The sequence below is a fragment of the Medicago truncatula genome, chromosome 5 (genome assembly GCF_003473485.1).
Source record: "Medicago truncatula cultivar Jemalong A17 chromosome 5, MtrunA17r5.0-ANR, whole genome shotgun sequence".
Taxonomy (NCBI): domain Eukaryota; kingdom Viridiplantae; phylum Streptophyta; class Magnoliopsida; order Fabales; family Fabaceae; genus Medicago; species Medicago truncatula.
This window is the reverse complement of record NC_053046.1, coordinates 17,708,546-17,729,487: the sequence shown is the minus strand read 5'-3', so window position 1 is coordinate 17,729,487 and position 20,942 is coordinate 17,708,546. Positions and strand designations below refer to the sequence as shown.

General features: G+C 35.6%; 4 protein-coding genes across 4 annotated transcripts; all 4 read right to left on the bottom strand.

Annotated features, from left to right (window-relative positions):
- Positions 1-45: 45 nt before the first annotated feature.
- Positions 46-1,680, bottom strand: LOC120580583 (disease resistance-like protein DSC1). Its single transcript, XM_039834540.1, has 2 exons — positions 882-1,680; positions 46-643 (listed from the first exon to the last, which is right to left on the bottom strand). Exons 1-2 carry the CDS (start codon positions 1,641-1,643, stop codon positions 68-70), a joined length of 1,338 nt encoding a protein of 445 aa, XP_039690474.1. The 5' UTR covers positions 1,644-1,680; the 3' UTR covers positions 46-67.
- Positions 1,681-1,758: 78 nt separating this feature from the next.
- LOC11412787 (TMV resistance protein N) lies at positions 1,759-6,715 on the bottom strand. The gene is made up of 4 exons (XM_024783568.2): positions 6,350-6,715; positions 3,616-3,911; positions 2,216-3,314; positions 1,759-2,073 (listed from the first exon to the last, which is right to left on the bottom strand). Exons 1-4 carry the CDS (start codon positions 6,713-6,715, stop codon positions 1,759-1,761), a joined length of 2,076 nt encoding a protein of 691 aa, XP_024639336.2.
- LOC11417364 (TMV resistance protein N) lies at positions 6,371-18,180 on the bottom strand. Its single transcript, XM_039834486.1, has 5 exons — positions 18,070-18,180; positions 14,385-17,955; positions 13,165-14,263; positions 6,943-7,298; positions 6,371-6,835 (listed from the first exon to the last, which is right to left on the bottom strand). The coding sequence occupies exons 2-4, from the start codon at positions 14,969-14,971 to the stop codon at positions 7,212-7,214; spliced, it is 1,773 nt and encodes a 590-aa protein (XP_039690420.1). The 5' UTR covers positions 14,972-17,955; positions 18,070-18,180; the 3' UTR covers positions 6,371-6,835; positions 6,943-7,211.
- Positions 7,297-13,098, bottom strand: LOC11413243 (retrovirus-related Pol polyprotein from transposon TNT 1-94). Its single transcript, XM_003613709.4, has 2 exons — positions 12,436-13,098; positions 7,297-12,346 (listed from the first exon to the last, which is right to left on the bottom strand). Exon 2 carries the CDS (start codon positions 11,557-11,559, stop codon positions 7,618-7,620), a length of 3,942 nt encoding a protein of 1,313 aa, XP_003613757.4. The 5' UTR covers positions 11,560-12,346; positions 12,436-13,098; the 3' UTR covers positions 7,297-7,617.
- Positions 18,181-20,942: the final 2,762 nt, after the last annotated feature.

The window sequence follows — 20,942 nt, the reverse complement described above, 5'->3', positions numbered from 1 at the left end:
CAGTAGTGTAATGCAATCTTTAAACACAAACTAAAAAGCATTATCAACATTTACAATCTTCTATCCACTAGTTTGATTTTTTTATTTTTTTTATGCAAAGAGTACTACTAGTTAGATCTTGTAAATTCTTTTGTGATCTCTTATCCCCACAGGTTACTTCTTTATTTTCTTTTCCAATTGAAACCTCAGGATTTATAAATAGAATGTCTGGCATGTTCATCATCTGTTCTCGTACATAAACTCTCCTCCATTTCATATATTCTCCGCCATTTTTCATCAACAGAAGTTCAGCATGATTCCATCCATTCTCAGATTGTACTCTTCCAATCATATCAAGGCTAGGTTTGAGCTGCACGTCTAGCAGAAGTATATGATTTGTATCAAATAAATTATTTTCAGACCATCTAACATAGAAAATGTGATTGCTTTGTTGATTTCTATCAATGATCAGGTCGAAAATATACTCATCACTACGTGCCGTAAAGTCACAACTACCTAAAACTCCAACAAGACATAGCGCCATTTCTGGCAATTTGTTACGGAACCAGAAGGACTGGGATTGTTCACATGTACGTTGATGGAACCAACTTGGGATACTTGATCCAGGATAAATGATGTATTTGATTCCGGAATTGAGCAGCATCTGTGTATCATATAATTAAAAAGTTTGAATTAAGTAGTCAACTTGGTCATTGAGCAAATACGCAAAGATCTATTTGGTCAAAATGAAAAGTATTAATTTGGTTATCCAAAATCTGTCGAAATATTTTGGAGGATCAAATTGGTAATTTTCATTTCTTAGGGATCAGTTTAGGACATTATTCTTTAAAAACTTATTTTATACCGAATGACCAAGAGAACCGATGGAATATAACATATACCTGATTTAGTAGCATTTCCTTGGATTGGGAAGTCAGTGATTCACAATTTATTGCACCAAGATGTTTTATGTTTGGTGGCAGGCCTCTGATTTCTCGAAGCTCCGTACAATTATTCATCGTAAGTTTCATCAAAGAATAACACGCGTTGATGCTTGAAGGAAGGATTGTAATGCTGCTGTAATCAAGAGATATATTTGTGACATAGTGTAAGAAAGGAAGAAGTGTGGCAAGAAATTCATATGGCAAATAGCAAAAGCTCAAGTCAACATCTCTATGAACCAAACAAGAACTAGCATTTCTCACATCTGAAGGCAGTGTTTCCGGCACTTGACCTTTTCTCTTCTTAATTCGCGCAAGCCCCCTGCAACAGTAAGCCTCTAAGGTCTCAAGTTTTGGCAACATAAAAATACTACTCGGTAGTTCAAGTAGCTTGTTGCATCTGTCTATAGTAAGGTTTACAAGACCCACAAGAAGTCCAATGGAGTAGGGTAATTCACTTATCTCGCTATTACTTAAAACAAGGTATTTTATGTTTTCCATCTTCCCTAAAATTTCTGGAAAATTCTTGACAGTTGTACAATTCCGAAGGGACATGGTTTTAAGAGAAGGTAAGTTGATGCCGTAAGGAAGAATCGTGAGACTGGTGCAATAATTAAGATTCAAATCTTCAAGTTTTTCAAGGAATCCAATGGAATCATGAACTTCAACCAAACTTTTACATGAATCAAGATGCAGTTTCTTCAAATTCGGAGCACCAGACATGTCAGGTACTTTCTTTAAGGATTGACACTTGCTTATCTTCATTTCCTTCAAAGACTTAAATTTCTGAAAAATAGAAACAATACTATTTTATGAATATTTCAGTAGCTAGGTCTTATTAAAACTCAGAAAACAGACAAAATATCAATACCATGATCATTTGATTGCCAAATGTAAAAAGTCCCGTAGAGTCAGACAGGTCAAGTATGACAAGTTTCTTTGGATTATAATGAGCCGGCAATGACGATTCAGGATAATCAAACCATTTTAGCACTCTTAAACTTTTTGGAAGATGATTAGGTCCTCTGGAAAAGCGAGTTTTCTCTATTACCAGTATCTTGAGGTTTTCCATATTCTTCAATGCATTTCCATCCCATTGAACTTCTTTATCTTTGAGAAGGTTTAGCACAATGATCTCAGTTTTATCAGATCCCTTCAAAATAAAAATCACATAATAATATACACCAATGATTATACAACATTGTAATATGACTTGTTGAGTAAAGCTCAAACTTATTCAAAATAAGACATTATGTTTCCAAAAAAGTAGAAAGAAAAAGGATCCCTTCACGTACCTTGTTCTCTTTGAGAACATGAAGAATATCTTTGGTGAACCATAATCTACTGCGGCCACCTGGCTTCGAGGGTGATTCCAGCCTCACAATTTCTCTACCCATATCTTCAATCATGTCATGTATCCTCACACGATATTCATTCATTTTTATTAGACTCTTATCAATCAAGACCTGGACAGCATAGTCTGGGGCGTAGCCACGGCCACTATGTAATATGTTCATGACATCACTTAGTTTGTATCCTTTGAAAAAGCAAGTGATGTCTAAAAAGATTTCCTTTTCAAATTCTTTTAAGCCATCATAGCTTACTCTAAGGATGTCCTGAATATTTTCATGAGGAATTCTTTCATAAGTATCTATAGCAGATTGCCATTCCAATATTGTTTTTCCATACAAGTCAGAACCTATTATTTCAATAGCCAATGGAAGACCCTTAGAATAAAGTAATACTTTCTTTGCAATGTCGAAATAACTAGGCTCGACTTCTTTTGATTTGAAAGCATTCCAAACAAACAATTCAAGGGCTTCTTCATGCTTCAATCCTTCTACTTCATAGACTCTTTCAACCCCATAAACCTGCAGCAAATGCTTGTCCCTTGTTGTGATAATAACTCTGCTTCCTGAACCAAACCACTCAAGTCCACCGGCAAGTGCTTTTAGTTGCTCTAAACTGTCAATGTCATCCAGAATCAATAGAATTTTTCTCCCACGAAGCCTACTTTCAATAATAGGAATTGCTTTATTTAAACTGCAGAGCTTAATATCTTTCTCCCCAGTTAATTCAAAAAGAAGCATATCCTGTAGTTCTACCAACCCACGCTTCTTCGAATTTTCTCTAATATCACCAAGAAAACAAAGACTATCAAATTGATCAGCAATGCAATTGTATACAGCACATGCAAGAGTTGTTTTTCCTAACCCACCCATTCCATAAATCCCCACCATGCGAACCCCCTCATTTGATTCAACTTCTAGAAGTGAGTTCACTTTTTGCACTCGAGACTCTAAACCAATAGGGTATTTGGCAACATGTAAAGGTCTATGATTAATCTTTTTAGAGACCTCTTGAACGATCTTCCCAATGAGCTCATACTCGTACCTGCTCGATTGCCAAATTTAAGTCTGAAGTGACATTAATACCATAATATTGAATATTGCATACCATAATTTAACTATGATAAAGAAAATTAATTAGTAAAAAGGAGTAATGAGCCACGCACCCGTGTTCGAAATGCCAACCTAATATACTAGCTGCTTCTTGCAAAGCTAACCTCCACTGTTTGACCATTATTTTGTCAATGGTTTTTTTTCTTTCATGACTGGCCAGTGCATTTGCGTAGCTCCCTTTCTGATGGCGCACATCAGCCGGGTCAACTTGATAAAAAATTGGCAAAACCAACCTGCCCTTGTGTTTTATGCACTCCATGATCTTTGTAAGTTCTTTCAAACAAAAAGTGGATGATGCATAGTTTTCTGAGAAAATCACAATTGCAATCCTTGATTCTTGGATTGCCATCATGAGGGCTGGTGTGATTTCTTCTCCTTTGCCAAGATTTTTATCATCTATGAAAGTATTAATTCCTTTTCCACAAAGAGCTTTATAAAGGTTTCCGGTAAAACCATTTCGAGTATCCTCTCCTCGAAAACTGAGGAAAACATCATAAGCCCATCGTTCAATGGTAGAGGAAGAGGAGGCCTGGGATTTTAACTCTTTTGTGGTAGTCATAACAAAATAACTCTTGAAAAGGAAAAAGATGTAACAGCTCCAATTAATCAGACTATCAGACTTGCAAATTACAATTATGGAGATGCCAAAGGTTGCTAAAGAAAACTGTGTGGCTGGCGTCCCTTCAATAAAACTTCCAACAAAGCATTATTTATAGTTGTTTGGTTGAAGATTTTAAATTTCGTGATTGGATAGATAAGAAATTGCAATTTTGTAGAATGACTTTTTTTTTTTTGTTGAACTTCTAATGAATGTGTTTCTCATAAATGCGTCAGATACATGAGACAACTTTTCACATAAGAAGTGGCGTTTTACATATTTTCTAATACTAGATAACATATTTTTAACAAATGAAAGTGATATTTTATATTTTATGAAGAAAAAATGTAGGTACATGGTTGGCATTAGCTTGGTTTGTCAGTACATAGTGAATGAATACATCTGATGCAGATGGACATTTCAGGGAAAGGACGAAAATAATTCGTTATTGCAGCAAACGTGATTCCAAATCATGCCAAATTAATCATGGCCATTCTTCTAATCAGTGAGGCCATCATGTGTAATCGAAATATGAACAAAGCTTTTATTTGTGAAGATATACATTTTATAGCAAACTAGAATTTCGACCCTTGTGACGCCCGAGTCCAGTTGACCATAATAAAAACCAATAATTTAGATTACCTATTTCCATTAATGAAGATATAAGTCATATGAGACAACTTGTATCACTATCAATATATAAAGGGGATGCACACTTTTGGGCTGAATTTTTTATTTTCAACTGTACCTCTTCATTTAACCTATTTTATAGTTTTTACCATTTTTTAATATTTTATTTAAATTATCAATTAAAAAATTAGTCAAATCTGATTAAAATAGGAACAATCCACAACAATAGGATAAATAAATCAATCTCAATAATAAAAATGGTCTAACTGTTGCTTATTTTCTCGTCTATGTAGATGATCTTTTGTTAACAGAAAATTGTGCAATTTTTCTTAACAAGTTCAAAGAATCTCTTGCTAAAGTATTTTCTCTTAAAGATCGTGGCTTTCCCGACCACTTCCTGGGAGTTGAAATGAAATCCTACCGTCGTCACAAGGATTGTTTCTCACTCAGCATCACTATATCGTCAATTGCTTGATCGTGCCAATATAACAGATACAAAGCCTGTCTCCACACGAATGTCCACTTCATTTTCCTCTACACATCAACCAGACACTACAAATTGTGATGCCTCCCTCTATCTTAGCTTGGTTAGACCACTTCACTATCTGGCACTAACACGGCCTGATGTTGCATTTCCTGTCAACAAACTATCACAGAATATGCAAAATCCGACAGTTTTTCATTTATGCAAGCCTTGAAACGTGTTTTCAATGAGTTTTGTGATGCAGACTGGGGTGGAGACAACTTTGACCGCAAATCTACTAGTGCATATATCATCCACATTGACTCAAATTCTATTTCATTGTCATGCAAAAAGCAATCCACTGTTGCACGATCATCAACTGAAGCAGAGTACATAACTATTATATTGCATTTACAACAGCTGAATTGTTGTGGCTTCAACAACTTCTACATGAACTCGGATTTCCTTCAACCATTCCTCATATTCATTCTGAAAACATTGACACGACATATCTCTGTTCCAATCCCGTTTGTCACTCCAGGATGAAGCATTTGGCTATAGACTATCATTTTGTTCTAACTTGGTCTCTCAAAACAAGCTCAAAGTCTCACATGTTCCTTCGAGTCATCAATTAGATGATCTTCTCACAAAGCCCCTTGGTTTCACGTCACAATTTTCTCAAGTCAAAGATTGGTGTTTTTGATTCCACCTCCATCTTGCAGGGGCACGTTGGAGCATTGTTCTCTTACTTAGTTTTGATTGTACTCTGAAATAACAAATTAATGAATTGAATCATTTTCATTTACTAGCCTATATCTCTATAGGTATTGCTTTCTGGCGGCATAATGTCTCTTGATAGATTAAACAGCTGGTGGTCATCCATTGCAGCCAAACATGTATCTTCTATCGTTATTTTTCAGATACGAATGGTAATTGGAGATAGCCTGCACTGTAAGATACATCTTTTCTTTTATGGGTTACTTTGTCATAAGTTGTTCTTAAGATAAGTTCTTAATAGTGGGCTAACTCTATCCAATGCATTTGTTTCTTACTTCTTATTGCTAGATAACATGCATATAAATGTTCAAATTATCAAAAAATTTATACATATTTATTTAAGTTACAGAGGAAATCATACATTCATTAATTGTTTGGAGGTATATAAACTATACTATCAACATTCATGAGGTTCTATTCAGTCATCTATCATAAATGATACTTGATGAGAGTAGCTACTAGCTAGATCTTTGGATTTCATTTAATTTAATTTACACACATGACGTTTTTCTTTTCCTTCTTTTGCATCATCAGGATTGATAATTTGAATATCTTCCATGTTTGTTTTTTGTTCCTGTACATGAAGTCTTTTCCATTTCACATCATTTTTTGCTAATGAAATCTCGGCATGGTTCCATCCATTCTTAATATTTAGTTCTCCAATCATATCAAGGTTAGCTTTGAACCTCAGATTCAGCAGAATTATATGATCTAAATTTCTACCAAAAGCATTCATTTTAGACCACCTAACATGAAAGAAGTTCTTGAGATGTTTACCATTAATGATCAGGTCAAATTCATACTTAACACAACATTTCGAAAAATACAAACCACCCGAAACTACCACCACAGTACTAAGAGCCATCGGTGGCAATTTGTTTCGGAACCTGAAGGACATAGATGGTTCTCTTTTATATTGATGGAACAGACTTGGGATAGTTGATTCTGGAAAACAGATATATTTGGCCCCAGAATTGTGAAGTTTCTGTCAATCAAATATAATAAAATTTTTGAATTAAACCTGTTGGCACTTTGGAATACATTTATTTTATTTTAAAGGAAAATTTGTTGATGACATTAAAGATATAATACCTGTAACATATCTTTGGATTGGGAAGTCAATGATGTACAGTTTATTGCACTAAGATGTTTTATGTTTGGTGGCAGCCCTCTGATTTCTCGAAGCTCCGTACAATTATTCATAGCAAGTCCCTTCAAAGATTGACATGTATTGATGCAGGATGGAAGGATTTTGATACTGCTGTAATCAAGGGATAAATCTGTGACGTAGTGCAAACATGGAAGAAGTGTGGCAAGAAATTCATCTGACAGATGACAAAAACTGAAGTCAACAACACTTCTCACATCTGAAGACATTGTTTTCCGCACTCGACCTTCGCCTTTCTTAATTCGTGCAAGCTCCTTACAACTGTAAGCCTCCAAGGTCTCTGTTATGATTTTGTAAAGTTGCAGAGGAAAAGATTAAAGGTGGTTGCTAGAACAAGTGGAAGAAGAGTAAATTTGTTATTCAATTCAAACGTACAAATAGAAAAGTACAGAATAGACAATAACTGCCCACTAATATCATGTTCCTATAAGTTAGGCCACGATAGAATACTAGAGTTAAACTGATTGCTGAAAACAAGGAGGAAATAAAACTGAACTAGAAATTAGGAGAACATATTTAAAATATTCAAAACAGAATTAAAATGAACTCAGCAAACGTGGCAGCAGTTCTAAACACAATAGTTAACACTCCTCCTTGCTTTAGATACTGCAGACACCAAGTTTAGTTCTCAGGTCTTCAAACTTGCTAGCTGGTAAAGGTTTAGTAAAAATGTCTGCTATCTGCTCTTCAGTTTTGCAGTAAACAAGTGCTACAACATTATCCTTCTGTACCTCCCTCACAAAAAACAGCTTGATGTTGAAATGTTTAGTTTTTCCATGAAAAACCGGATTATGGGAAATAGCTATTGCAGCTTGATTATCAACAAAGATCTTAGTGTCTTCTTTCTGCTCAAGATGAAGATCACTCAATATCTTCCTCAACCATAGAGCTTGATTTACAGCAGCAGTAGCAGCAACAAATTCCGCTTCAGCAGTTGATTGAGCCACTGTTTCTTGTTTTTTTGAACTCCATGAAAAAACTCCTGATCCAAAGCTAAAACAGTACCCCGAGGTACTTTTCATATCATCAATGGATCCTGCCCAGTCACTGTCAGAGAACCCAAACAGCTTATATTCCTTGCTTTTCCTGAACTTGATGCCAAAGTTGATTGTGCCTTTGATGTATCTAACCACCCTTTTAGCAGCCTTCAAATGAATTTCGCTTGCACAGTGCATGAACCGAGATAAGATACTCACAGCATTCAAGATGTCTGGTCTTGTTGCTGTAAGATACATAAGGCACCCAATCAGACTTCTAAAGTAGGCCTCGTCTACTTTTTCAGTTTCATCTTCTTTACTCAACTTCTCCTTTTGATTCATAGGAGTGCTTACTGACTTGCAATCTTCCATACGAAATTTTTTCAGAATTTCCCTTGCATATTTCTTTTGACAAATGAAAACTTCATCTTGACTTTGCTTAATCTCCATTCCGAGAAAAAAAGTCATCAGCCCAAGATCTGTCATCTCAAATACTTTTGTCATTTCCATCTTGAATTTATCAATCAAGGTTGCATTATTTCCAGTGACAAAAAGATCATCAACATAAAGGGATATAACAAGAATATCAACCTCACATTGCTTAATGTAAAGAGTGGATTCTGATAAACTTTTAACAAAGCCTAAACTCAACAGATGATTATCTACTCTGCTGTACCAGGCTCTTGGAGCTTGCTTCAGTCCATAGAGAGCTTTCTTAAGGAGATAAACCTTGTCTTCTTCCCCTTTCTTCATGAAGCCTTCGGGTTGTTCAACATAGATTTCTTCTTGCAGGAAACCATTTAGAAATGTTGATTTAACATCTAATTGGTACACTTTCCAACCCATTTGTATTGCAACAGCAAGCAATAACCTGATAGTATCTAGCCTGGCAACTGGTGCAAACGTGTCTGAGTAGTCTACTCCAAAAATCTGAGCATAGCCTTTAACCACCAGCCTCGCCTTATGCTTGTTGATGGAGCCATCAGCATTTAGCTTGGTTCGAAACACCCACTTCACACCAATGATTTTTCTGTCTTGAGGTCTATCAACAAGTTGCCATGTATTATTTTTCTCTATCATGTGCAGCTCCTCCTTCATTGCAACCATCCATTTTCGATCAAGTTTTGCTTCATTGAAATCAGCAGGCTCACAAACAGCAATGTTGCATCTTTCATAAACATCAGAAAGTAATCTAGTTCCTCTGATTGGAATGTCATCCACCATCTCATTTTTCCAATCTTCTTCACTAGTCTGCCTCTCAACATTTTTAATCTGATTTGAAGCTTGATTTGACACTTTTAAAGTATCCCATACCCATTCTTCATTTTCCACAAAGTGCACGTCTCTGCTTATGACAATATTTCCCGTTTCTGGTTGAAAAACTTTGTAAGCTTTGGATATTGTGCTATAACCGATGAAGATGCCTTGTACTGCCTTCTTGTCAAGCTTATCACGCTTAACTTGAGGAACATAGGTGAAGCACAAACAACCAAATACTTTAAGAAAGTTTAAAGAAGGTTTGTATCCATACCAAGCCTCAAATGGTGTCTGATTCTTTACTGCAGTTGTGGGAAGCCTGTTTTGAAGAAAAACTGATGTATTTGCCGCTTCAGCCCAGAACTTTTTTGGTAAGTTCTTCTCATGCAACATGCATCTGGTCATCTCCATTATGTATCTATTTCTTCTTTCACTAACTCCATTTTGTTGTGGAGTGTAGGGAGCGGTAAGTTGGTGTTTTATACCTGCTTCTTCGCAAAATGAATTAAATTCTCCAGATGTGTATTCTTTTCCATTATCAGACCTTAGAACTTGAATGTTGCAGCCACTTTCATTTTCCACCAGTTTCTTGAACTTCAAAAACACTCCAGCAACTTCTGACTTGAATTTTAAGAAAAAAATCCAGCAAAATCTTGTAAAATCATCAATGAAGACAATATAGTAAAGGCTACTGTTGAGAGACGATGTTCTATGTGGTCCACATAAATCAGTATGAATTAACTGAAGCTTTTGTGTTGCTCTCCAAGCTGATTTTGGAAATGATTGTCTGTGTTGCTTTCCATATTGACATGCTTGGCAGTGAGGAAGAGTATCTTCTAACATAGGTAGATCCCTCACTAATTTCTTTGATTGAAGCAGTAGTAATCCTTGATGGTGATAATGACCAAGCCTTTTGTGCCACATCTCTGTGACACTTTCTTTGACAGTAAATGCAGATTGCTTCTCCTCTAATGGATTAAGTGTGAAGCTCTTTCCCCTCATCTTGACCTTGAACATCTCTTGGCCAGAAGCATCTTTTATCAGGCAGTGTTTGTCTTCAAAGTGTACCTTGAAACCTTTCTCTAACAATTGACCAACACTTAACAAATTTTGGTCAATTTCTGGAACATAGAGAACATCAGAGATAAGTTTTGTACCCGAACAACTTACAATTGCAATGGTGCCTTTTCCCTTTACAGAAATATTCTGTCCATTGCCAATTCTGACTTTTGAGGTCTTTGAACTCCTTAATTCCTTGAAAATTTCTTTGTCATATGTCATATGATTAGTGCAGCCACTATCAATTAACCAACTGTCACTTGAATCACTGCCTGAAAAGCAAGTAGCAACAAATAGTCGGTCCTCCTCATCCTCCTCCTCTTGATCAGCAACTTGAGCATCTGCTTCTTGCTCCTTAAATTCAGTTCTGCAAATTACAGCTTCATGACCAATTTGGTTACACTTGCTGCATTTTGCATTAGGTCGCCTCCAACATCTAAAAGGAGGATGACCCATTTTGTTACAGTGTTGGCATGGAGGATAATTACCCTTTGAACTTACGATCTTGTTCTTATTGTTGCTTGTTGTAGCATCATCACTTGCACTAAAATTCTTCTTGTTCTTTTTCTTCCACATTTTCTCTCTGTCTTGATACTTGACTGAAAGTGCTCCTTCAACAACTCCTTCTTGCCTCATGGCCCTTCGTTGCTCTTGTGCTTGCAGAGCATGAATGACTTCTGCCAAAGTGATCTTACAAAGATCCTTTGTGTTCTCCAAAGAGGCTAGAGATGCCTCATACCTTTCAGGCACCGTAACCAAGATTTTTTCTACAATTCTGGAATCAGCAAATCCAGTGCCGAGTAGTCTAACCTTGTTTGCAATAGAAAGTAATTTGTCAGAGTATTCTTTTATTGTCTCTGACTCCTTCATTTTCTGCAACTCAAATTCTCTCATCAGATTCAGCACTTGCATGCTTCGAATTCTCTCATCCCCTGCATATTCTTCCTTCAAATAGTCCCAGATTGCTTTTGGTGTTTTGAGGGTCATGATTCTAGTGAAAACTGTTTCTGAAACACCAGCAAAAAGACAAGATTTTGCCTTTGCCTTCTTTGTTTTTTTCTCCTTGTGAAACTTCAATTGAGCCATAGTTGGATTATTTGGCAGCGGAGGAACTTCATAATCCTCTTCTATGGCTTCCCAAACGTCCAAAGCTTCTAGGTAAGCTTCCATTTTGACAGCCCAAATGTCATAATTGTTCCCATCAAAGAGAGGAGGAGCAACTTTTGAAAAACTTGACTCATCATCCATTTCACAGGCCCCTCAAGAAGAGAGCTCTGATACCAATTTGTTATGATTTTGTAAAGTTGCAGAGGAAAAGATTAAAGGTGGTTGCTAGAACAAGTGGAAGAAGAGTAAATTTGTTATTCAATTCAAACGTACAAATAGAAAAGTACAGAATAGACAATAACTGCCCACTAATATCATGTTCCTATAAGTTAGGCCACGATAGAATACTAGAGTTAAACTGATTGCTGAAAACAAGGAGGAAATAAAACTGAACTAGAAATTAGGAGAACATATTTAAAATATTCAAAACAGAATTAAAATGAACTCAGCAAACGTGGCAGCAGTTCTAAACACAATAGTTAACAGTCTCTAGTTTTGGCAACATAAAAATACTACTCGGTAGTTCAACTAGCTCCTGGCATCTATCTATTGTAAGGTTTGTAAGCCCTTCAAGAAGTTCAATGGAGAAAGGCAATTCACTTATGCCAGTATCGCTTAAACCAAGGTATGTTATGTTTTCCATCTTCTCTAAAATTTCTGGAAATCTCTTGAGACTTGCACAATTCCTAAGGGACATGGTTTTTAGAGAAGGTAAGTTAATTCCATGAGGAAGAACCCTGAGACTTGTGCAACGATTGAGATTCAAATCTTCAAGTTTTTTAAGGAGTCCAACGGAATCATGAACTTTAACTAAATTCTTGCAGGAATCAAGATGCAATTTCTTCAAATTTGGAGCTCCAGATATATCAGGTACTTGCTTTAAGAATTTACAACCGCTTAACTTCATTTCCCTCAAAGACTTGAATTTCTAAAAGACGCAAACAAAGACTATTTTATGAATTTTTAACTAGCTATGTCTTATAATTAAAACTCAGAACAAAAATAAAATATCAATACCATGATCATTTGATTTCTGAATGTAAAATGGCCCATAGACAAGTCAAGTATGACAAGTTTCTTTGGATCAAAATCAGCCGGAAGTGATGATTCAGGATAATCACACCATTTTAGCACTCTTAAACTTTTTGGGAGATGATTAGGTCCTTTGGAAAAGCATGCTTCTTCAATTACCAGTATTTTGAGGTTTTCCATATTCTTCAATGCATTTCTATCGCACTGGACTTTTTTATCTTTGAGTAGCCGTAGCATAATGATCTCAGTTTTATCAGATCCCTTTAAATCAAAAGCACTAAATAATATATTATACACCTCTGATGATACAGGATATTATCTTAGCAGTAATATATATTTCCGATGTTGAGAATAAAGAATCCCACTTTAGACAATGGTTATAACTTATAAGTGGTGGCAATCTTCACCCCATCCAGGAGCTAGATTTTGAAGTTGAGATAGCCCAAACCCATTTTAAAAAGATATTAGAATCTATCTGAATTGAAGTTGGTCACCCGCAAATGCAGATGTCAAACTTCACCCTCATGACAACTAATGTTAGGCGTGGTGTGTGTGCTGCTGAACAATGTTTAGTAGTGGGATTGAATCTCATACTTCATGATCAAACTTTCGTGGTTGAGTTAAGCCGCAGTTCAAGTTCTAAAGTCAACAAACAAATTAAACATACATGGTTATAAGAATAAGAATCCTAGAGACAATAATCATTTCACATACCTTGTTTTCTTTGAAAACGTGAAGAATATCTTTGGAGAACCATAATCTACTGCGTTCACCCGGCTTTGAGGGTGCTTCCAGCCGCACAATTTCTCTACCCATATCTTCAATCATGTCATGCATTTTGACACTATAGTCTTCAAATTTTATCAGACTCTTGTCAATCAACACCTGGATAGCATAGTCTGGGGAAAAGCCACGACCACAACATAGTATGTTCTTGACATCACTTAACTTTGCTCCTTTGAAGAAGCAAGCAAGGTCTAAAAAGATTTCCTTCTCAAATTCTTTTAAGCCATCATAGCTTACTCTTAAGATTTCCTGAATATTTTCATGAGGAATTCTTGCATAAGTATCTAAAGCAGATTCCCACTCCAATATTGTTTTACCATACAAGTCAGAACCTATTATTTCAACAGCCAATGGAAGACCCTTAGAATAAAGTACTACTCTCTTTGAAATGTCCTCGTATCTTTGATCAATTTTTTGTGTTTTGAAAGCATTGCATCCAAACAACTGAAGGGCTTCTTTACGATTCAGTCCTTCTACTTCATAGACTCTTTCAACACGATAAACATGCAACAAATGCTTATCCCTTGTTGTTATAATAACTCTGCTGCCCGAACCAAACCAGTCAAGTTCACCAGCAAGTGCTTTTAGTTGCTCCAAACTGTTAACATCATCCAAAATCAATAGAATTTTTTTTCCATGAAGCCTACTTTTGATAATAGAAACTCCTTTATTTAAACTGCACAACTTATGATCTTTCTCCTCACCTAATTCATGAAGAAGCATCTCCTGGAGATGTACCAACCCATGCTTCATTGAATTTTCTCTAACATTAGCAAGAAAACAAAGACTATCAAATTGATCAGCAATGCAATTGTATACAGCACATGCAAGTGTTGTTTTACCTAACCCACCCATTCCATAAATCCCCACCATGTGAACCCCCTCATTTGATTCAACTTCTAGAAGCGAGTTCACTTTTTCCACTCGAGACTCTAACCCAACAGGGTATTTAGCAACATGTAAAGGTCTACGATTAATCTTCTCAGACACCTTTTGAATGATCTTCTCAATGAATTCATACTCGTACCTGGTTAATTGCCAAATTTAATTCTGAAGTAACATTAATATCATAATATTGAATATTGCATATGATAATTTATCTATGACAAACGAAATCAATATGTACAAAAGAGAAATGAGCCACGTACCCGTGTTCGAAATGCCAACCTGATATACTAGCTGCTTCTTGCAAAACTAACCTCCACTGTTTGACCTTTGCTTTGTCAATTTTTTTATTACTTTCATGATCGGCCAATGCTTTTGCGTAGCTCCCTTTCTGATGGCGCACAATACAAGGGTCAACATGATAAAAAACTGGTAAAACCATCCTTCCCTTGTGTTTTATGCACTCCATGATCTTTGTAAGTTCTTTCAAACAGAAAGTGGATGATGCATAGTTTTCTGAAAAAATCACAATTGCAATCCTTGATTCTTGGATTGCCATCATGAGTGCTGGTGTGATTTCTTCTCCTTTCCTAAGCTCTTGGTCATCTATGAAAGTGTCGATTCCTTTTCCACAAAGAGCTTTATAAAGGTTTCCGGTAAAACCCTTTCGAGTATCCTCTCCTCGAAAACTGAGGAAAACATCATAAGCCCGCCATTCATTGGTAGAGGAAGAGGAGGCCTGGGATTTCAACTCTTTCATGGAAGTCATAACAAAATGACTCTTGAAAAGGAAAAAGATGTAGCAAAGCCTTCTAAGGAATGTGTTTTTTATAAAATGTGTCAAATACATGAGACAAAACTTTTCACATAAGAATTGTCGTTTTACAGATTTTCTAATACTAGATAACCTTCTTTTAACACATGAAAGTGATGTTTTATATATTTACTATATTTCTGCCAATTTTATATCGAAGCTTTAGAAAATGTAGGTACATGGTTGGCATTAGCTAGTGAACGAATATAGATAATGCAGATGGACATTTCAGGTAAGGACAAAAATAATTTGTTATTGCAGCAAACGTGATTCCAAATCATGCCAAATAAATCATGGCCATTCTTGTAATCAGTGAGGCCATCATGTGTAATCAAAATATGCACAAAGCTTTTATTTGTGAAAAAAAAACATTTTATAGCAAATAGTTGAAACAGAAACAACCACCGTGTGAAATCTACTGTCCGACGGTTTTGGCAACGGTTTTACCATAATCTCAATTCCCTAATTTTCTGTACTGCAAAATTTCTTAAGTTCGATTGTAACACCGACGTCGGTGGATCGCTAAACATGCAAACTTTCTCTACCATCTTACATCTCAATCTTTTTTTTCCAATTCAATAACCTATTCTTTTTTCTTCAGCATTTTCCTCCTGATTCTAGTTCTTGTATTATTATGTTGTAATTTATTTTAAATTTTTAATTATTTTATATTATTACTTTTACTGCTAATTTTCAGCTTCAGTTTCAGATGCTTCTGGTTCTTGCTTCTTGTCATAAATTTCGTTAACGCCCCAGTATTTTTTTTGGAACAAGCTAAACGCCCCAGTATTAGAGGGGTAGATTGTATGAATAGCGAATATAACCTCATAGAATAGCTCCAAAGGGGGTGGCTACATAAAAACATAAATTGGTAACTGTCACGTCAAACAGAAACCTTAAGATACAAGCAACCACTAGGAATTAGATATCCAACGGTTTTGGTGACGGCAGTTGGTTGGTCGGTGCAGGTGATTCATCCAGTTTCACTTCTGGCTTGCCTACACCATGTTAGTGTCTTCTTCTTTTTCTTTTTGTCTCTATTTGCGGGATTCTTCCACAACTGCTCCATTATGTAGAGATGCCTCTCCAACACTTCCTAATAGTTCTTAGTAGTTCTTCCTTGCATTGCTGGCTTACTTAACACCACCTGCATAGCTTCCAATATTCTCATCCTTGGTTTAATTTTTTTGTTGTTGGTTTTTTTCCTTTCCAATACCAAATACTCCTCGGATCGGAGCTTTGATACCAATGATAGATATTATATTTACAGGTAAGTGCAGGATAGTATATACTGAATGTAACTTATGTTATTATCAACAACGCTTTTATAATAACATTCTGCAGAGTTGGTTTCAAGATCAAGAAGTATAGTAACCCTAACATAAGTCCTAGTGATAACATGCCTATTACTAACAGAATATCTTTGGAGAACCATAACCTACTACGTTTACCCGACTTTGAGGGTGTGCTTCCAGCCGCACAATTTCTCTACCCATATCTTTAATCATGTCATGCATCCTGTGGAGGTATTGATTCAATGGTAAGATCAATTAGGTAGCCTGTTGAAAATATTATGTGGTTACTTCCAGGTTACCACGTCGTATAATTTCCCTTTTTCAACCCACCACATTGTTTCAATGTGACCCAATCTAGTGATACAATTATCATAATTACTTCAATTTGAACAAATACCTACTTAATCATTTAATTTAATACTAATACTACAAGTAACACATGACTTTGTGTAGCTACTTGCTACAATTATGTTGTAATGTATGAGTATAATTTTAGATTAAATGAATTGGGATGAAGTAATTTGTAAAAGTAACTTAGCAAAATTTCAAGTTATTTTCTGTTTATGTTTCAATTTCAAGTATAAAGTTTACCAACAACCTTACATTTTACTCCCTCCGTATCAAATTATATGTTATTCTAACAAAATATATTTGGAACAAGCTCATGTTTACCTTTGAATGTGCTGGTTCAACTGTCAACCTGGTTTTTGTTTTATTTTTTTCCTTATCATTTAGAATCCTTTTTTTAGATGTTCTGCTGCAATTTGTCACATCACATATACTATGAATTTTGTGGTTATAGTTGATCATCCACTCGGCTTCAAATTGTACATCTAAAATGAGTTTTGTCTCCTATCATTTTTTTTGTAGTTTTGAATGGTAATTCGGAGTTAGCCTCCACATGTGTTAGGGAAATAGGAATGATATGGCAATATTCTCTGACTCTGGGCTAGCATCCATTTCTGGTGTAAGAGTTTCTCTGCTCAGCTTAGCTAATCACTAATAATATACAGATTGGTCACTTTGATTTTACGGGTGCTATCAACATGTACGATTTATTTTTCTGACTTTTTCTTTGCTACTAGTTACAATTACAAACACCACAAAACATCATCAAATGTTCACACTCTTCTGTTCACTCATCTATCTTAAATCATACCTGACAAGAGTAGCTACTAGCTAGACTTTGGGATTTTGTTTTGATGATCTTTGATACCCACACGTGACGCTTTTCTTGTCTTTTCCTTCTATTGTAACCTAAGGATTTATAATTTGAATATCTGCCATCCTTGATTTTTCATCTCGTACATGAAGTCTCATCCATTTCATATCTTCTCCACCATTTTTTACTAATGAAATCTCAGCATGTTTCCATCCATTCTTAATATGTAGTTTTCCAATCATACCAAGGCTAGTTTTGAGCCGCAGATCCAGCATAATTATATGTTCTATATTTGTATAGATCGAATAGTATTTAGACCACCTAACATGGAGAAAGTTCCTGAGCCGTTGACTTTCATTGATGATCAGGTCAAACTCATACTTAATACAAGGATTTAGGACACCATAAGCTCCCAAAACTACCACCGTACAAAGATCTATCCGTGGAAATTTGTTTCAGAAGCTGAAGGACAGATTTGGTTCCCTTCTATATTGACGGAACCAATTACTTTTGATAGTTGATCCTGGAAGACAGATATATCTGGGCCCAGAATGGTGAAGCATCTGCCAATCAAATAAAATTTAAAAGTGTGAATTAAAGTAAAGTCGTTGACACTATAGAATACTTTTATTTTCTTGTCAAGGGACAACTTATTGATGAAATTAAAGATATGATACCTGATTCAGTAACGTATCCTTAGATTGGGAAGTCAATGATGTACAATTTATTGCACTAATATGTTTTATGTTTGGTGGCAGGCCTCTGATTTCTCGAAGCTCCATACAATTATTGAAAGTAAGTTCCTTCAAAGAGTGACATTCATTGATGCATGATGGAAGGATTGTGATAATGATGTAATCAAGAGATAAATTTCTGACATAGTGCAAGCATGGAAGAAGTGTGGCAAGAAATTCATCTGACAGATGGCAAAAGTTGAAGTCAACAACACTTTTCGCGCCTGAATACATTGTTTCGTGCACTTGACCTTTGCACTTCTTAATTCGTGCAAGATCCTTACAACTGTAAGCCTCCAAGGTCTCTAGTTTTGGCAACATAAAAATACTACTCGGTAGTTCAAGTAGCTCCTTGCATCTATCTATTGTAAGAGTTGCAAGCCCTTCAAGAAGTCCAATGGAGAAGGGCAATTCACTTATGCCAGTATCACTTAAACCAAGGTATGTTGTGTTTTCCATCTTACCTAAAATTTCTGGAAAACTCTTTAGACTTGCACAATTTCTAAAGGACATGGTTTTAAGAGAAGGTAAGTTGATGCCATGAGGAAGAACCCTTAGACTGGTACAACGATTTAGATTCAAGTCTTCAAGTTTTCCAAGGAATCCAACAGAATCATGAACTTCAACTAAATTCTTGAAGGAATCAAGATGCAGTTTCTTCAAATTTTGAGCTCCAGACATGTCAGGTACCTGCTTTACGGATTGACATCCGCTTTAATTCCTTCAAAGCCTTGAATTTCTGAAAAATACATACAATAACTGTCTATCAGTACCACATTACGAATTTTTAAGCTGGTATTATTATTAGTATTCAATACCAAATAAATATCAACATATTTTGAAACCATACTCACTATGATCACTTGATTATTAAAAGTAATACAGCTCATAGACAAATCAAGTATGACAAGTTTCTTTGGATCAAAGTGAACCGGCAGTGATGATTCAGGATAATCACGCCATTTTAGCACTCTTAAACTTTTTGGAAGATGATTAGGTCCTATCGAAAAGCGAGCTTTTTCTATTACTAATATTTTGAGGTTTTCCATCTTCTTCAATGCATTTCCATCCCATTGTACTTCTTTATCTTTGACTAGGTGTAGCATAATGATCTCAGTTTTATCAGATCCCTGCAAACAAAAAACATTAAATTAGATAAACCTCTAGATTAGAAAGCTTATAGTCTTAGCAATAACAAATATTGTCAATATTGAGAGTCCCTTATTAGATAATGATATGGAGTGAACAATGATTGTAAGTGGGGACAACCCTCACACCATTACCTAGCTTTTGGAGAAGTGGTGGCTTAAGAACCATGCGACTTTTCTAAATAAAAAGAAGGTATAAAATTTAGGATCCTAGAGACACTAGTCCCTTCACATACCTTGTTCTCTTTAAAGACATTAAGAATATCTTTGTAGAACCATAATCTACTGCGTTCACCTGGCTTTGCGGGTGATTCCAGTCTCACAATTTCTCTACCCATATCTTCAATCATGTCATGCAGCCTCACATGACGATCATCGATTTTTATCAGACTCTTATCAACCAATACCTGAATAGCATAGTCTGGGTCGAAGTCACGACCACTACATAGTATGTTCAAGATATCACTTAGTCTGTATCCTTTGAAGAAGCATGCAATGTCTAAAAAGATTTCCTTCACAAATTCCTTTAGCCCATGATAGCTTACTCTAAGAATTTCCTGAATATTTTCATAAGGAATTTTTTCATAAGTATCTAAAGCAGATTTCCACTCCAATATTGTTTTACCATACAAGTCAGAAACTATTATTTCAACAGCCAATGGAAGGCCATTAGAATAAAGCACTGCTCTCTTTGAAATGTCCTCATAACTACGATCCATTTCATTTGTTTTGAAAGCATCCCAACGAAACAATTCAAGGACTTCTGCACGACTCAATTCTTCTACTTCAGACTCTTTCAACACCATAAACATGCAGCAGATGCTTATCCCTTGTTGTGATAATAACTCTGCTGCCAGAGCCAAATCAGTCAAGCTCGCCTGCAAGTGCTTTTAGTTGCTCCAAACTGTCAACATCATCCAAAATCAATAGAACTTTTTTCCCACGAAGCCTACTCTCGATAATAGGAATTGCTTTATTTAAACTGCAAAACTTAATATCGTTCTTCCCAGTTAATTCAAAAAGAAGCATCTTCTGTAGTTGTACCAACCCACACTTCAGTGAATTTTCTCTAATATCACCAAGAAAACAGAAACTATCAAATTGATCAGCAATGCAATTGTATACAGCACATGCAAGAGTTGTTTTTCCTGACCCACCCATTCCATAAATCCCCACCATGTGGACCCCCTCATTTGATTCAAACAAAGCCTAAATGAAAGTAAGAAAAGTAAATTCAAGAGTTTGATTAAAAAAAAATTAAGAACTTGTGATAAGAAAACGACGTTTTTATATATTTTATATTTCTGCAACTAATGTTTGAATGGTTGTTTTATTTATTTATTTATTTCCCACAAATACAATACAACATTTTATAAATATACACGTCTTTGAAGGCAAAGCTACCGATGATGCAAGGTTAATTAAAAGAATTTGAGATCAGATGATATGAAAATGACGTTTTAATATATTTATTATATTTCTGCAACGATTTTATATTCCCGTCAATGTTTTATAGTCTTTTGAATGAATTATTTTTATAAATTTAATGACAAAAAAATGCAGGTACTTAGACTGAAAGATTGTTTAACAAGACTTGTAGTGGTGATGATTGATAGGAAAATCTCTGATAGTGTAGCTTGTTCGGCTTCTTTCAAGTGTGTGAGAGTC

Bases quoted from the DNA above. Each gene is read 5' to 3' on its own strand.
- LOC120580583 (XM_039834540.1), bottom strand. From the start codon at position 1,643: ATGTCTGGTGCTCCGAATTTGAAGAAACTGCATCTTGATTCATGTAAA. The intron at 644-881 runs GTATATGTTATA...TATGATACACAG, and splicing joins AGGAAATGCTACTAAATCAG to ATGCTGCTCAATTCCGGAAT.
- LOC11417364 (XM_039834486.1), bottom strand. From the start codon at position 14,971: ATGTATTTGACACATTTTATAAAAAACACATTCCTTAGAAGGCTTTGC. The intron at 14,264-14,384 runs GTACGTGGCTCA...GCAATTAACCAG, and splicing joins GGTTGGCATTTCGAACACGG to GTACGAGTATGAATTCATTG. The intron at 7,299-13,164 runs GTATGTGAAATG...AAATCATAACAG, and splicing joins ACGTTTTCAAAGAAAACAAG to AGACCTTGGAGGCTTACAGT.
- LOC11412787 (XM_024783568.2), bottom strand. From the start codon at position 6,715: ATGGCTCTTAGTACTGTGGTGGTAGTTTCGGGTGGTTTGTATTTTTCG. The intron at 3,315-3,615 runs GTTGGTTTTGCC...GCAATCGAGCAG, and splicing joins TGCATAAAACACAAGGGCAG to GTACGAGTATGAGCTCATTG. The intron at 2,074-2,215 runs GTACGTGAAGGG...TTTATTTTGAAG, and splicing joins ATGTTCTCAAAGAGAACAAG to GGATCTGATAAAACTGAGAT.
- LOC11413243 (XM_003613709.4), bottom strand. From the start codon at position 11,559: ATGGATGATGAGTCAAGTTTTTCAAAAGTTGCTCCTCCTCTCTTTGAT.